The following is a 15,583-nucleotide window of genomic DNA, read 5'->3' on the forward strand; positions in this document are numbered from 1 at the left end:
CAATAACAGAAATAAAAGGTCCACGTTTACACAAAGCCTGGCATGCACAAATTTGCATGCGACTGCAATGCGGCTCATCTCAAATGTGACGTCAGTGGACATCATGGCACGGTGATCCATTAGGACAAGTGTGAGATGTGCATAATTTAGGTTAATGAAAATACAAATCACAGCACATCATTACCTGCCCTCTGTCGTCTTAATCATTGCCATTTATGAATAACTGCTGTCAGATAGCAGTATATTACACGTACCCAGAGGAAAGGTTTGTTGCTCGCTCAGACATCCTCACAGTCCCAAGAGAAAAGATGACATCTTTGTTTATCGCTCAATGTTCTGAAACTCGGTCCTGTTTTTTTCTTTTCCTAAGGCATCAATAGGACATCGAGGCCATTAATCTCATTGTTCCCTCTTATTCTAACCTCTCCTTCAGTTTTTCTGAGACTCTCATAGACGTAGTTAATGTCAGCCTGCGTGCAAATACAAGTTTGTGTTGCTTGTGATCTTAGTTATGTTTTTGCCTTTAAAGAAAGTATTCTCTGCATATGAAGAAAATACGCTACAATACACTAAAAACCTTAACAAATTCTTGTTCAACTTTATGGTAAAATAACAGCAATAGAAAAAAACCACTAGACCACATTCAGTATATAAAATTACCAGTATGGTTACGGCACTGTAAATTTAGATGAACAATAAAGGCCTTTATCTCCCACAATAGTGTCCACTAAACAATAAAAAATGAAAAGTGTTTGTTATTGTTTAGATGCACATTGTTTAGCTTGTAGCTTGTCAGAAATCAGCCCATTGTCACTTTTTCTTTTCCTCAAGAAAGATGGCAACCAAGATCCACAATAGAGAGTACAAAAAGGAATGGGTATAGTAGTGGGAACGCTTTTCAAAGCATTACATGTCGGTTAATTATTCCTCACTTAGCCCGACTACATGTATATCAAGTGTGAAACTAGTTCAAATATATATCTATCCACATCCACAAGGGTGATAGATTAAAAATTACTATCATAAACTGAGGGACCAGCAACTGTACTAATCTCCATAAGCAGACTCCTCAGATGAGTATATAGAATCTGTAGGGAAGGAACAGACTTTTGCACTCTGCTGATCTACTGGCCGGTCACAGGTGAGTGGCCTCACAGTGCAGTGGTTTACACATTTGTGTAACAAGTAAAAGATCACTAGATCACCAGGGGACACAAATCCCATTGTGGTTGCATTTTGTGTAATAAAAAAAATCTGCCACATCAAGCATGCTGGGCTACCTGCAGTGGTGACCCACCGCTGACAAAAGTTTAACCTTTTTATCTGATTTTTAAAAAATTAATAAACACTGACGGACAAACAGATGGACACACATCTGCTGAATACATTCAAATCCTAGAAAACACACCTGTTGTCAGCAGACTAGCCAGCGGGTTCCCATACTAACACTGCCATAATTTGCCCATCTAGTTGCGAGCACGTATGAGTTCTGTGAAAACTGCCACATGGATCTGATTTGGGCATTTAGAATTAGTAAGGACTCTTTAAAGATTAGAGCAGAAAGTGAATACAGCAAGTACAGGCTGCCTGCATGTGGTATCTCATCTGTATGTTGGAAGGATCCTGCCCGTGTAGAGATCATATTGACAGGATTGCATTGAGCTGGAACCATTAAAGGCAGGCAGATTCCTCTGTCAGCGTCGTTGTATTAGTGGAAGAATGTGTAGAAAGGACAGCAGTAATTACATGTTGTGTCCACAAGTGTCCACTTATAAAACTTGGCTCTTAAGCTCCTTGCAAGTCCCTCCCAAAGAGGAAAAGTACTGTCTTGTCAGCAGCAAAGAGGAAGAAGTGGTGAAGGATGCCTTTTATGGAATCACTGTTTTTAAATATATGTCCACAGGAAGCTAAGAAGGACGATGCTCCCAGTCTTCATTTTGTGTGGCGCTGATTAAATACAGTCCCATTCTTTCCTTTAAAGTATTCAGTTGCATTGTATTTTGGTTACTCTCTACATGCCAAAGGTGTTTCAAATTTAAAGAATAATAAAACTATGCAACTGAATTGATTAACTGAAAATTCCATTTCAGTGTGGGCGTGCCATAGTACTTCAGTGAGGAGCTTTCTTCCAAATACGCTGACATCTAAGTGTCAGTGTATTTAGAGTGTCATCTGCAGCACCGTGAACTTTCCTGTCTGAACTGCTGCAACCAGTCTCCTTTGTGAGGAATTCTCTTGTCCGATTTCCTTATTCATCTGCTTTTTCTTCAACTCATTCAATGGATAAAATCAATTTTTTGTATGCAGACACTCATTTGCATATTGTGACTTGTCAAATTGAACAGTTATCTGGTCAATACCCAATCACTCCAGCTGTTGCAAAACACAACAGTTGCAATGCATCAGTAGTAAAATCAATTTTTCTTTCTTTTTTCTTAAACCCAGTTTTGCTAAATCAAATTTATAGACCAAAGCAGCTGATCACATACCCAGCCTAAAAGATTTTTGTTTATAAATCAGATCATTGGATCAACACACAATGCGATCTGACTGTCACTCCTGGCATCCCTGCAGCTTTGTAGCTTTAGTTATTGTTATTAACATTACAATGTTGTTATTAGCATAGCATTGCAATCACTGAAATAAATGCCGAGATACGGGAAGGCAGTAGAAAAGATAAGCAGTTAGACAATAAACGAGGGTTTATACAGACTGGGAGTGCAGTCAAATCTAAACCACCACAGAGGTTAACATAACATGAGTGCACCTAAAATGTCAGCAGTAGTTTGCAATTACACAGAAAGTTCTGTGAATCCTTTTTAGCAAGCAGGTCAAAGCAAAAATAGGAACACTGTGAAAAATATTTAGAAGAGACAACTGAGGCAAATATTTAACCATTTGCCATGTTTTCTCTTTTTATACAATTTTAGCTAAACTGTGCAGAGTTTTTTCCACATTCTGCCATGTGGAAAACCAGAAAGTACATTCTTATCACATCCAAGAGAATCAATAGTCAGTGCTGCAAAACACAAACAAAATACCAAGAAAAGAAAAAAAGAGCATTGTTTTAGTTTATATGATTTCCTTATCTACACTGTAAAATGTAATATTGTGTTTAATTAAAATTATTTTGTAGGCTGAACTCAATTTTTATCAATTTGTTATTAGAACTCAATTTAAATAAGTTACCAGTACTTTTTATGCAAAAATGCTGATAAACTCGATTAATTTGAGTTGTCCTAACTTAGAAACACTAAGTAAGCTGGAAGTTTTGCTTCTCAGGGCGGAAGGATGAAAGATGTGTTTTGAAAATGCCACGTGACTACCGTCCCCCTCCCTCCCGGATCAGTCCGCATGTTCATGGCGCCAGCGTTTGTTATGGAATATATTGAGCAAACCTGGAGATATTATTGTTGTCATTGCTGTGGATCTTTACTGACTTGGTGAGTAAACGTTTTTTCATGCTTTGTGGCAGCTTTAGAACATCTGTGGCATCTTTTAATGTCAAATCTAGCCTTTATTTAACATCATAAGCGAACTCTATGTTACAATGATTGCACAGCCATTAAGGATCAAATCAGTTTCTGAAAAATGTTCTGTTTTTTCTCCCTCTGCTTGCTTCTTACTGTCTTTGAGGCTCGGGACCAGCACTCCTGTTGTTGGACAGAAACACATCAACTCAGTGGTAAGTATTTTGGTTTTCCAATATATTAGCAACTGTCAGTGACATTTATATTAATCAGGCTGAACTTTAATCATACTTTAGATCAGCCTGTTTTACTTATTGTTTTGTTTGTGCTTTGGTTTGGGGAAGTTGTTTCTTTACTGATCTTTTCCTGTCTGTTATTAGACTTGAGATATGACTGCACTGTGCTGTTGCTGTGACTCCAGTTAATTCTACAAGACATGCTGTGTAAGTAAACAAACAACAACAGTTTGGTCTGCATTTCTTCAAAGATCACATCCCCCAAACTTAGTTTAGAGGGTCTACACTGTATATAGTGAAGTCTGCAAGTTTTCTAACAGCAAAATTTGTTTTGTGCCCAAATCATTTTGCACATCATTAGAATGAAAGTTATTGCCCATGTTTGCATAGCCCTTTTTAAAATGATGCTTTCATGACAATATTGTGTGTTGTGTGGTGGTCAGGGCTATCCAGACTGACAATTTGGGACATTGAATGTCACCTCTCCGGCGGGGAGGGAGCCTGAGATTGTCTAAATTGGAGTCTGTTTTATACCAAATGCAGAAAAAAATGTTTTAAGAAAGCAATTAAGTTCATGTTCCAAAAAATATGATTGTTTGCTTGCAGGACACCAGGAGAGATAAGTCCTCCGTCACAGATGGTGTGGTCAGTGAAGATGGTCGCCTGCAGGTTCAAGCTCATTGCATCTCCAACCCACATCCACTGCCACTGTACTTAAGGGAAGTTAAAGACTTTCTTCTGCACCTACATTTGGATCACCTCGATCCATGACAGTCATTCAGGCAGTAATGCCTGGACTGGAAACAAGCCATCCTTAAAATAATACAACATTCCAGCTCCTGTGTTGGAATGAAAAACGAATGTGTTGTTTAAATTAGAGACTGCACTTGTGACAGAACAATAAATATTTTATGTTGATTATATAAGTAATGTAAGTACAAAACAAACTTGTGGTAGGCCTAAACTTATTTTCAGAATAATTACATCTGAGACTTTGTTTCATTGTAAGATTATAACAGTGATGGCAATATAATTTTTATTCAGCAGAACAGTGTCCAGTATGTTGGCTGTTGTACTTTGTTGTGTTTGAAAATAAAAGTTGTGCTCATTTTAACATCATTACAAAAATTGTTGTTAATTATTTTTAATCATATTCATGGTACCACAAATTGTTTTTTCATTTAGTTGAACTTGAAGTGTTTGTCAGTAGGTAAACAATTAGTATTGTCAGAAAGTCAGAAATATCAAGTTATTCTTAATACTGCAGACTTGCAATGTATAAGTTGTCCTAACAGTCATCCTAAGTAAGCTTTACTTAGTTTTTTTGAGGCAACGAGTTTCCATAATTTTTTTGAGTTCTGGGAACTAACACGGCTGTGTACATTTTGAGTACAGTGTACTCAAAATGAGTAAGTTGCCCTAACTTGGTCATCTTACGTAAACTTGATCCAATTTTTTTGAGTTCTGGGAACAAATGAGCTTGTACAGAGTACTCAAAATAAATATGTTGTCCTAACTTAGTCATTTTTAGCTAAGCTTTACTCAATTTTTTTGAGGCAACGAGTTTCCATAATTTTTTTGAGTTCTGGGAACTAATTAGATTTTACAGTGTACATGTAGGCCAGAGGTCAGGCTCCCCTGGAAGCTGATGAGTATTCTCATGCATTGATACAACCAGTGTAGACAGTTAAAAAAAAGCATTGAGACATTAGAGATGCTGGTTTGTAAGGCAGCAGTCCGAGCAGCAGAGTGTACTCAGACTGCAAAATGAAGTATTTCTAAATTCAGAGCAGTGCCAGAATTCCTCTGACTAAATTCAGAACGTCACAGGCGATGTGGGGCAGACCTCTGAAATGTACAAATTTGCTGTAACTGGCCACGCAGCATTACTGCTCTGCTCATTTTTTTTTATTCAGTAAAGAAATTCTTTAGACCAAACTTGCGATGTCTTAATAATTTACACATTGAAGAGATGAGTGCAGTGTGCCACTTTTTCACCATCTCTTCTCCTTTTACAATTTTAGAACCTTTGAGTCTTGATTTAGTTTGCTAAAATTATTATTTTTTTTTAACTTTATCTGTTCATTAGCAGAATAATTCAGACATTTTTTTTAACAAAAGACTTGCAAAAATGCAGCAAGTATGTTGAATCTTTCTCCAGTCTTTTGTTTATTTAAAGCTTGACTCACAGTGTGTACTTGATGGACAAAATGCAATGGTGTGGATAAATAATGAACATATTCCATTGGACATTTCAACGGTCTTACAGCAGACTCTAACAGTGGAAGCTTGTTTCTGCTGGCGTGCCTCATGCTGACAAATTTAATGTGACCGTATAACACCTCTTATGCTCTCAGTAGCACACTGTGATCCAGGCCTCGCACTGCATAATTAAATTTGTAAAAAAAAGAAAAGAAAAAAAAAAGGTTAATATAAGACAATTTGCCCAAAAAATAAATATTGATAAGGCTCGCTCGGAATTGGGCAGGTGGTGCAGATATGTGATGTGGAGCGCTGCAGTGGAGAGAACTGCAGAAGGCACATGAATCAAAAAAAAAAAAAAAAAATTAAATGGGTGAAAAAAACATGATGAAAGAAGTGTGCAGGGGTGGTGGTTTGAAGGAGGGGTGGGGGCTGAGGGGGGTATTTGCGTCAGAGCTGGAGCCAATGAAGTCAGAGACGGGGCAGGCTCAAGCAGGAGATGCTGTTACTGCCACTCACAGCACTCGCCTGGGCCTCATGTCCTCTACGTCACAGAGCTGGCACAAATTATGCCTGCTTCAGTGTTCGACACACACATGTGCACGCATCCGCGCTATAAAATGAAATTTATGTGTATCACACGCATACCCTGCACCGTTCAATGACATTCAGAGTAGCTACCCAGCAGGGGTGTATTTTTTTTTCCTACAAAGTGTAGCTCACGGTAAAAGATTTTCCTTTGGATTCAGGCAATAGATGAAATAGAAATGCTGACAGAAGAAAATTTTATATTTTCTCATAATCCGTTTGTCTTTGCTGTTCAAGGCTGTTCAGCACTCAGCTCATATTTATATATGCAGTATACAGCCTGATAGCTGCTCCAGAACTAAAAAGGATGAATTGCTGAGACAGCAGTGAGGCAAAATATGCTATTATGATGCCATTAAATACCATATAGGAGTGTTTTACAAACTGTTAAACAGTTTTGTCTTTCAAAAATGCACACACACCTTTCCTTCCACCCCCTCAGCACCCTCATCTGTGACAGTGCCACAGACATACAGTCATTCATTCATGCATATCTCACACATGCAAATCCTGCTTATTTAGATTAGCGGGCAGTGTTTCTGTTGTTGCGCCACTTCTGACCTAGATTATCACAACCATAATTCTGGAGGATAACTACGATGATGAGCATGTGGTCAGGAGTCTGTGGAGGAGGAGGGGGGAGGAAGGGGAAAAAAATAATAAAAACAAACAGTGCTCATTTTCCATGCAAAATGCTTCACTGTGCAATCTTGCAATACTGCGGGCAAAACAGGTCAAATGTGGGTCTTCGGATGTGCACAGGAGGACAGATGGGATCCTATGCAAGCTATGGAAAACACACACCTGCGATTGTTGCCCAGTTAGTTAAAAATATTCAATTTATTGTTTCAGCTTAATAAACTGGCACATAATTGTCTTTTTAATCATAAATGTTCAATATGAGGGAGAAAACATAATCCGTTTTTTTCCCCCATGCACTGTTACAGCAACCAGAGCAGCAGCTGCAGCTCTGCTGGCAAAAAGCCACATCCTATAGGCAATGACGCAAGCAGGAGACATTAGCCATGACCTCATCAGCCCGCCATCACAGCACCACTCTGCTCTGTACCTCACACTCACACTCACACACACACACAAACACACAGTGATAAGTTACTACTGGCATTACAAAAGGCAAACTCTATCCCTTAGTGTTATACAATGCTACCACTCTACTTGAACACACGTGCACTAACATCCTGACATCGTAACAATGACCTGGCCAAAAGGAGGCCCTTTTAAAACACACACACACAGTTAGATCATTACTTACAGCTGAGTGATGTCACACAGCCTGTCAGTGTGTGTTCTTGCGACAGTATACGGTGTGTGTACAGTGAGGCGCCGTCTGCTCTTTGTGTAAGCATTACATGCAGACACACCAAGGAGAAATGATGTTAAACCTAACAAGAAGCATTTAAAAATATGATGTTCATTTTATTAAAAATAATGTGATTTTATTTTTCCATGTCTTGGATTTTTTTTTTTTTTGGGGGGGGGTTGTACAGCTGATTGATTTCACCCAAAACTTATGCCCTAAGAATAAATTTCACTGTACAGTGAAAATTTGCATGACATTTCATTGTTACACAAAATATTCAAGCATGTTTGTTTCTCAGCCAAAAATGAAGAAAAAATGATTCATTTGATTTAATTATTATTATTATTATTTTTTTTATCACTGTTCAGTTCCATCAGGAACAGACTATGTAGTCAAACCATAAGGTGGATGATCCAAGAATGAAACAGAGTCAGTGAAGTGTGGCTGGTTTTGTTTACTTGATATAAATTAATTTGATGTCTCAGACAACAAGAACAACAACAAAAAGCAAAGAAAACACGTTAAAAAAAATAAAAGGAATAGAAGAATTTCAGTAGTGACTGGGTAGGTGGGTGGGGGTGAATGAGCAGTAGCTGACTGGCTGCGTTCTTCATCACAACCCAAACAAAGTCACTATGAATCATAGGTGAGAAATATGGGTGCTGACGTAGAGGCCTGGAGATCTCGCTGCACAGCAGACATCAGAACAGGCCAAGACGACCAAGCAGCCAGACATCAAGTCTGCCTGTTTACTGATAACACATGGACAAAGTCTATTCATGAACTAAACATGCTTACACACACACACACACACACACACACACACACACACACACACACTAAGCTTGTGACTTATTCACTAAATTTTATTTTACTACTTGTAAGACGTCAGAGTTTAAATTATTATTTTCAATTCTTCTTTGTTTGAAATTATTTGCTTTGACTTTTAACCTGGGTGTTATGTTACAGCAGTGATTTCACTCAATAAAACTGATTTTTTTCCCTTCTGCCAGTCCACATAAACTGTGATTCTGAAACTTCCTTTCAAAAGAAAAGTTGTGCAATTCTGCTATTTTCAGGATTTTTTTTGGTATTCATTGCCAAGTTTGTAAACAGCAGCAGAAACAAAAATAACAACAATAATAGTGAAATAATTTTTTAAAACCAGAATTAGTTTTCGTCTTCTCCGTGGTGGATTTGTCTGACTCATCTCCATGCATCTCATCTTTATACATTAGCCCCACCTAGTGTTCGCTTATCAGAGGACACTGATAAAAACAAGCTACAATTATTAAATTAAAGAGAGAGCAAAGCTCATAACTGCAAAAAAACAAAACAAAAACTTTCATTGCAAAGTTGCAATGTAAAGAACTTAAGACAGTTAAGATTATTTTCTTGTGTAAATGTTTGCCATTGTGAGCTGCAATACACATTTAGACCACCAGGAGGTGTTCTTACACTAGCTGTTATTGTTCCAAACTGTCTGCAGCGAGTCATCAGAGAGTGAAGCTGTGAGCTGCTGCACAACTTTATCTTAAGAGGAGAACACAAATAGGAACCTCTGCTGCACTTCCTGTCTTACAGCACAAACAGCATCGCTAGCAAAAATTCAAGGTAGAAACACACAACCATCCTTACATCTAATCCACAATCCTCAAACAAACAAATCTATCAAGCTATTCACTTAGCATGCTAAATTAACAAAAGAAAGGGAGAAAAAGACTGAGATTCTAAGTGGCCTCGTCTGCGCTTGTTTCATAAGATCAGGGTCTTTTTCCTCCTGTGAGTGGAGGCCATTTTGTTCTTCATGACATATTGTTATTGAAGTGGCAGCAACATCATTGCTACAGCATAGAATATATATGGCGAGCATTTTCTTTAATGGCCGATGACACATTTAAAATATTATCCTCTCATCTAACATGTAAACTTCCATGAAAAAAGTCTGCTTAAAGAAAAAATTATCGGAATAAAGTTCGTAATGTGGGTTGCTTAAACTTGGGGGAAACATCTTGTGTTCATCATCTCACTATAGCACACAAATATCTATGTATTTGTTTGTTTCTTTGACCTGCACAGTCATCCAAACTTGGCTCCATTGTACATCTTATGTACCTGAAGGTTCTTATCTATATCAGATGTCGTCACATTGCCTAGCAACGACCTACCAACAAGCTAAAATGACCCCTATAATACCTTATAAAAACATTGTTTCATTTTTATTTTATTTTATTTCATTTAAAACCATAAAACTATAATCATTCATGATATTTTATGCCATCGGTTTACCTGCCAACCACCTAGCAACAGGCTAAAATGTGGCTAAAATCTTGTTTTTGGGGGTGGCTTTTACGCATCCTTAACACCTAATGAAAAAATGAAATGGTTTCTATTTCATGGATATAACATCTCATTTATATCAACAAAAGCTGAATTATACATGATAAATCATAACTTCATCATGTTACCTAGAAACCATCTAGCAATGGGCTAAAATGTCCTGTGCAAATACAGCATTTTATAAAAGAATCATGTCATATTAATTTAATGCCCATCAGCATGAGCAGGCCAAACATGTGGCCTTTACTAGTGTATATAATGTTCTTATTTATAACAAATCAACTGATATTAGAATTTTTTTTGGCCAAGATGTGCAACAAACTCAACCACCTGTGATTGCAAGGTGATTGCACAGGTCACCTTATGGGAGACAGCCTCTCTCCAAACAATCACACACAGATTTGAACTGATAGTATCCACTCTCAAATATATTGGCGAAGGTTTGCAAATAACTGGCATCTAATTTATATAGTGTATAATTTTACAGAGTATGAGCAAGTCTCGTTGTTTTTCTGTTTTCGGTCGACTCTGAATGGAAGTAGTTAATGGAAATGTCTGTGGATGTGTAAGGCAACAGATTTCCACAGATTTATCAAAATTAATCCCCGAATTATTAAAACAGAATACATGTAATTGCCAACTTGACCCCATTTGATTGCAAACTGATAGCAGACTGACTGCAAGTGGTTGCAAACCTGGTTCCTATCTGGGAAGTAACCAGATTCCAAGTTCGTTACACTGTTGCACTAATTTTGGTTGTGCCATAGTCTCCAGCCACTGTTTTCCCTAGTGTGACGTTACCATTAGGATTCAAGGAAAACAAAATAAAAAAAATGATTTAATACTGAGTCAGTCTCCGTTTGTTGGTAAGATTCATGAATGAAAAAGACAGACTATTTTGTGTGTGCTAGATCTTAAAATGGACAACTGTTTGACACTTTAGATCTTAATATAGAAATGTTGTGTTTATATTCCACTGCTCCCGGTAATGGTGTATGAAATTAGATATCCAGTGGAAAGAAAGGATATAGATTATTTCATATCCTTTCTTTCTTTCTTTCTTTTCTGTTTCCTCATTTGCCTTTTTTTTCTTATTTCGACTTAATCAGAGCATGGTAGGAAAAAAGAAATCACAGGATCAAAGCAACACATTCATTAACTTTGTAGCAAAGTTTTTACTGGTATCAACCTGTAACTGTAAGAGCTGTTGTTTTGTACAGATAAAGGCTTTTAACCAGTTGTGACGGTGGTTGTTGGTGGGTCGGTGGGGGGGCTGCAGAGGGCAGTTGACAAGTCTAGGCTGTACACCAAGAGGCAAGACAAAAAAAATGCTTTGTGGTCCTGATATGAATTTCAATACCCCTGTTTCTACACCTCCTCTCCTGGCTCCACTGTGGCTCTCCGAGTGAACAAAAACGATCTCCATGAGAAAACGCAAGCTCGAGCACTCAGAGGTGACAGTGAATGGAGCACCGACAGGAGCAGCACACACTGACCAGTGCTAGTTATGTGGTTCTGTTGTCTGCTTATTGTAATAGCAACCATTTAGTTTGAACAAACCAAAACATTTTTGTGCAAAAGTACTGCGAGCATTTGTTTTAAAATCTAGATCTGCTTAAACAGTGTTTCTGCATTTGTGTATCATAGTGTACCAAACCTGCCTCAAAGCATCCAGAATGGCGAGATCTTGAGTGGGTGGGGTTCACTGTGTGTGCACCCCCTAAGTAGTGACAGATGCCAGGCACAGTTGGGGAAGGAAGCGCCAGGGTCTCCTTCCGTATTAGCCAAGGGAAATTCTCATTCGGGCACGGGACCAACGAGCTTCAGAGCCAAGCCTGAAATCTGAAGATGTGATCTGCTTGCATTTATGCTAAGTCCTGCAGTACATTTGTATGTGGATGCCAAGAAGCATTGGTTTACTCATCATACCCTACTGCAGTGGGTGTAAATGCATTTTTATTGTTGTGCCCAGTCTTTCGTTACTTTAAAGAGATCAAAGGTAATATCGCTCTTGTAATAATTCACAGACTTCACTGCTTTTAATTTTTTTTATTGTAACTACTTTACTCATGAAAACTGTGCACTGTGCGCTGTTTTGCGGCAAGGTGTCTTGATGAAATTTCAAGTTGTAGTTTTTCTTTCAGCGCATTTCAAAAACTGCAACACAAGCATGGCCATACATATGAGGTGAAAATATATATTGTTTTCGTAACTGATACTTTTAAGGGATGTATTTCAAAGGCATCACATGGCACAAAACTCAATATGTTTCAGGCGTACAATAAATGTGATTTAAAAGGTAAACCACAGAGAGGAATTCATGCTTGTGTACGTGACAAAAACAGCTTAATGATTATATGGTTATTAATTTTTAACTTGACAAGTAGTATGCAAAGGAAACACCACACAAGTCTAGTCCTTGTGCAAAATATCTTCATTCCTACAGCCCTATTCATGCAAGCAGGCACGACTATCAGCTTGAAGGTGATGGTGTTCTTGGCCTTGAACTCACAACTTCTTTTTATGTTTTTGCCAGCATAATAGCAGCCACGCTGAGGATTGAGACACTTTAAAAGCTACCTCTTGATAGGGGGGGATGCTTGAATTTTGAACTGAACGATGAACGGAAACCAGTGTTTTCAAATAACTGGGGACACAATAGAATTCAGCTGTACTCTATTTGGCCACGTAAATCATTAATATGCAAACTCTGGGTTTACTTCTCAGGCAGTAATGTCAAACTGACAGCAGTCGCATGATATCATAGACACTTTGAGGAAAGCAAACCATAACAATGGGGCTGATTTTACTTAGAACTGGTTTTTGTTTGACAGTCGTCACAGACCACATGTTTACAAAGTGGGTTAAGACTCTGGGGATGGGAGGAGCCAAAGGCGTGGTCAAAAAGTAGTTGGCTTTTTAACGTTATTGATAGACCATTAAGTCGGCCAGGTATCTGCTAAGTATAGCTTAATTGTATATGGCTTATAACCAGAGTGCATCTCAGCCGTACAAGTAACCACTTCTAGAGATGGAGCATTTACCAGAATTACCAGACACAGTTTCTAACCAGCTTTGAAATGAAAGCTGTTTGGGTCGATCAATGTCAGGCAACCTAGAGAAAGTAAGAATGATGCTGTTTTCACACATGCACTGCAGCCCTGAATTTTTTAGGTATTACCTGATGGAGGCACAAGTAGGAATAGGAATGTTAGATCAGACCTTATTTCACCTTCAGCCAACCAGCTTCCTAAAAAAAATGTCAGTGTGATGGAAAACAGAAGTAATGTGTATAAAGCAGAGGTCACTGTCTGGTGAATTCACACTGTGTTTCCTGCCTTGTGCATGCCCTTCTTATGCAGCTTCCACGCCTAAACCAAAGGGAGTATTTCCAGTAGTGATAATGTGTTTGAAGTGAACTATCTCATGCTACATGTGGGAAAAAGGAAAATCTGGTCAATGTCCTGCCCTGATTATCGATTAGCTCAACATTCTCCAAAGTTTATGGCTTAAGTTGAACACTACAGGCTTACTGGCTACATGCCCAGGAACATTATTATAACATTAAGTCAAAATATTGCAAATTGATCAAATTACTATAAAGAAGTGCAAAATGGCTCAAAGACGCTCAAAACAGACCACGAGGCGAATCAGAACAACTAAACAGGGAAAAATAATACTGATGCTAATAATGCAGATAACGTAAAAAGAGCTGAAACTTCTCTGTTTTTTGTATTCTTTTGGATTTATCAGTGGAAATGTCCCCTCTGAGTATCAAGCAGAATACGTCACCTCATTTGGATCCACAATATTTAACAGCAGCTTACTCTCGTTTTCCCGGGGTATATGGCGAGGCCCATTAGCACACGACTCTGCATCTACACCCTGCTGATACAAGATTTAGACATGATCTGAACTCTGAAAATAAATCGGCTCAGCATTATAGTTTACTGGCGTATAATCAATTTTCTTAAGCAACTGCTCTTTCTTTGCTTGAGTGGTTATTTCCAAGCCACCAGCCAGTCAGAGTTCACACAGACTCTGATACTACGGTTTGCATTTCCTATATTTTCCTAAGAATTAAAGTCCCTCCTGCAAAACCTAATATCTCACAAAACCCCACCAGGGATTGATAGGAGATTATAAAAAGTAATCTGTGGACACACATTGTTTTTAGGGATAAAGATGCTGATTTAAGTGAAGAAGTCATTGCATGGCAACATGGCCATGCCACTGCACAGCCTTTGTAGAGCTAGCACGGCAGCCACAGCAGCTGTGCATCCTGAGAGTATCAGCAAGTCTCGATGCCTTTTTGCCTACAATAAACTATTTGTAATGACCCGTTTGAATATGTGAATATAAAGAAATACACCAAAGAATCCCCGAGGAGCTCACATAGCTGCACTCTGACAGCAGTTCAACTTTCACACTCTCATTTGTGACCATCACTCCTACCTTGGTCGCTGGTTCCTGCAGGCGGATACTCCTCAAAGTCCTGGTCATCAGGACTTTTCCGTTTCTTCGACATTTGCTGTTCACTGTTCGGGTGATTGATATATCCACCGCCGAATTGATATCTGCTGACAACGTGAGACACCTTCAACCGGCAGGGTATAATACACATACAACAGTCTGGGGGTGGCGATAAGAGAAATGCGAATAAATCTCAGTCCCGTTCATTCAGATTCCTTCTCTATATGTGCCCTTTGCAGCGTGCTGTGTGCGCAAAGTTACCATGTGGCGGCCAGTCGAGCATCTGGAGACGCAGTGAAACAAGAGGCCCGTCAGCTCTTGATTCCCGCCGTAATCGCACAAGATGCGTCTCCACGTCAGTCCGGGGTTTATTTCTCTTGACAAATGAGAAATATTTGCAGCTGGAGTGATTTGTCGATCACGTGTGTCGCGGATTACGCTTCAGACCTGCTCAGATGGAAATTACGCACTGGAGGCAACTTGTTGATCCACCTCTATATAAGAAAGAAAAAAGTGGTTTTCGTCATCCCGGATGCGTTAAAAAAATCATTTTAGACTTTCAACATTGTGTGAGGTATTTTGCTTGAATGGTGCTCGGCGACGTCAGACTACAAGTCTAATCAGGCATGGATGACGCACAGCCGACACAACGGGAACTCTTGGGTATCTTCAAGAGTAAAGGCCAATGTAAACGGAGATTATCTGGACGTGCTCTGCCCGATAAAGTACACCGAAGCATACGTTCCTCTGGCAACATCTGCGCTACACACTATGTTGCGAGTAGAAAACACTCTCCGGCAACATCTGTTAAGGAGGGGAGGATTCCTTTCCAGAGTAAAATTGGAGACAGTGTTCTAGAAGTAGTGTAGGGGGAGTACAGTACCTTCTTTTTCACAATACCATCAGTCCAGCGACGAATGGAGAACAATGTTTTTGTCTGTGATACGTCTCGC

At 38.9% G+C, this 15,583-nt stretch overlaps 1 protein-coding gene across 2 annotated transcripts in view; it reads right to left on the minus strand.

The window, feature by feature from the left end:
* Positions 1-15,268, minus strand: part of pde10a (phosphodiesterase 10A) — a 60,180-nt gene extending 44,912 nt beyond the window's left edge. The window contains exons 1-2 of one of the 2 annotated variants that reach the window (XM_039621850.1): positions 14,892-15,268; positions 14,613-14,789 (exon numbers count right to left, since the gene is read on the minus strand). In XM_039621850.1, coding sequence (XP_039477784.1) covers positions 14,613-14,789; positions 14,892-14,913 — 199 coding nt within the window. In that variant the 5' untranslated portion in view covers positions 14,914-15,268. The remainder of the gene's footprint in view (positions 1-14,612; positions 14,790-14,891) is intronic. The other variant, XM_039621849.1, reaches the window with a different exon arrangement.
* Positions 15,269-15,583: the final 315 nt, after the last annotated feature.

Source organism: Oreochromis aureus, linkage group 13 (genome assembly GCF_013358895.1).
Source record: "Oreochromis aureus strain Israel breed Guangdong linkage group 13, ZZ_aureus, whole genome shotgun sequence".
Taxonomy (NCBI): domain Eukaryota; kingdom Metazoa; phylum Chordata; class Actinopteri; order Cichliformes; family Cichlidae; genus Oreochromis; species Oreochromis aureus.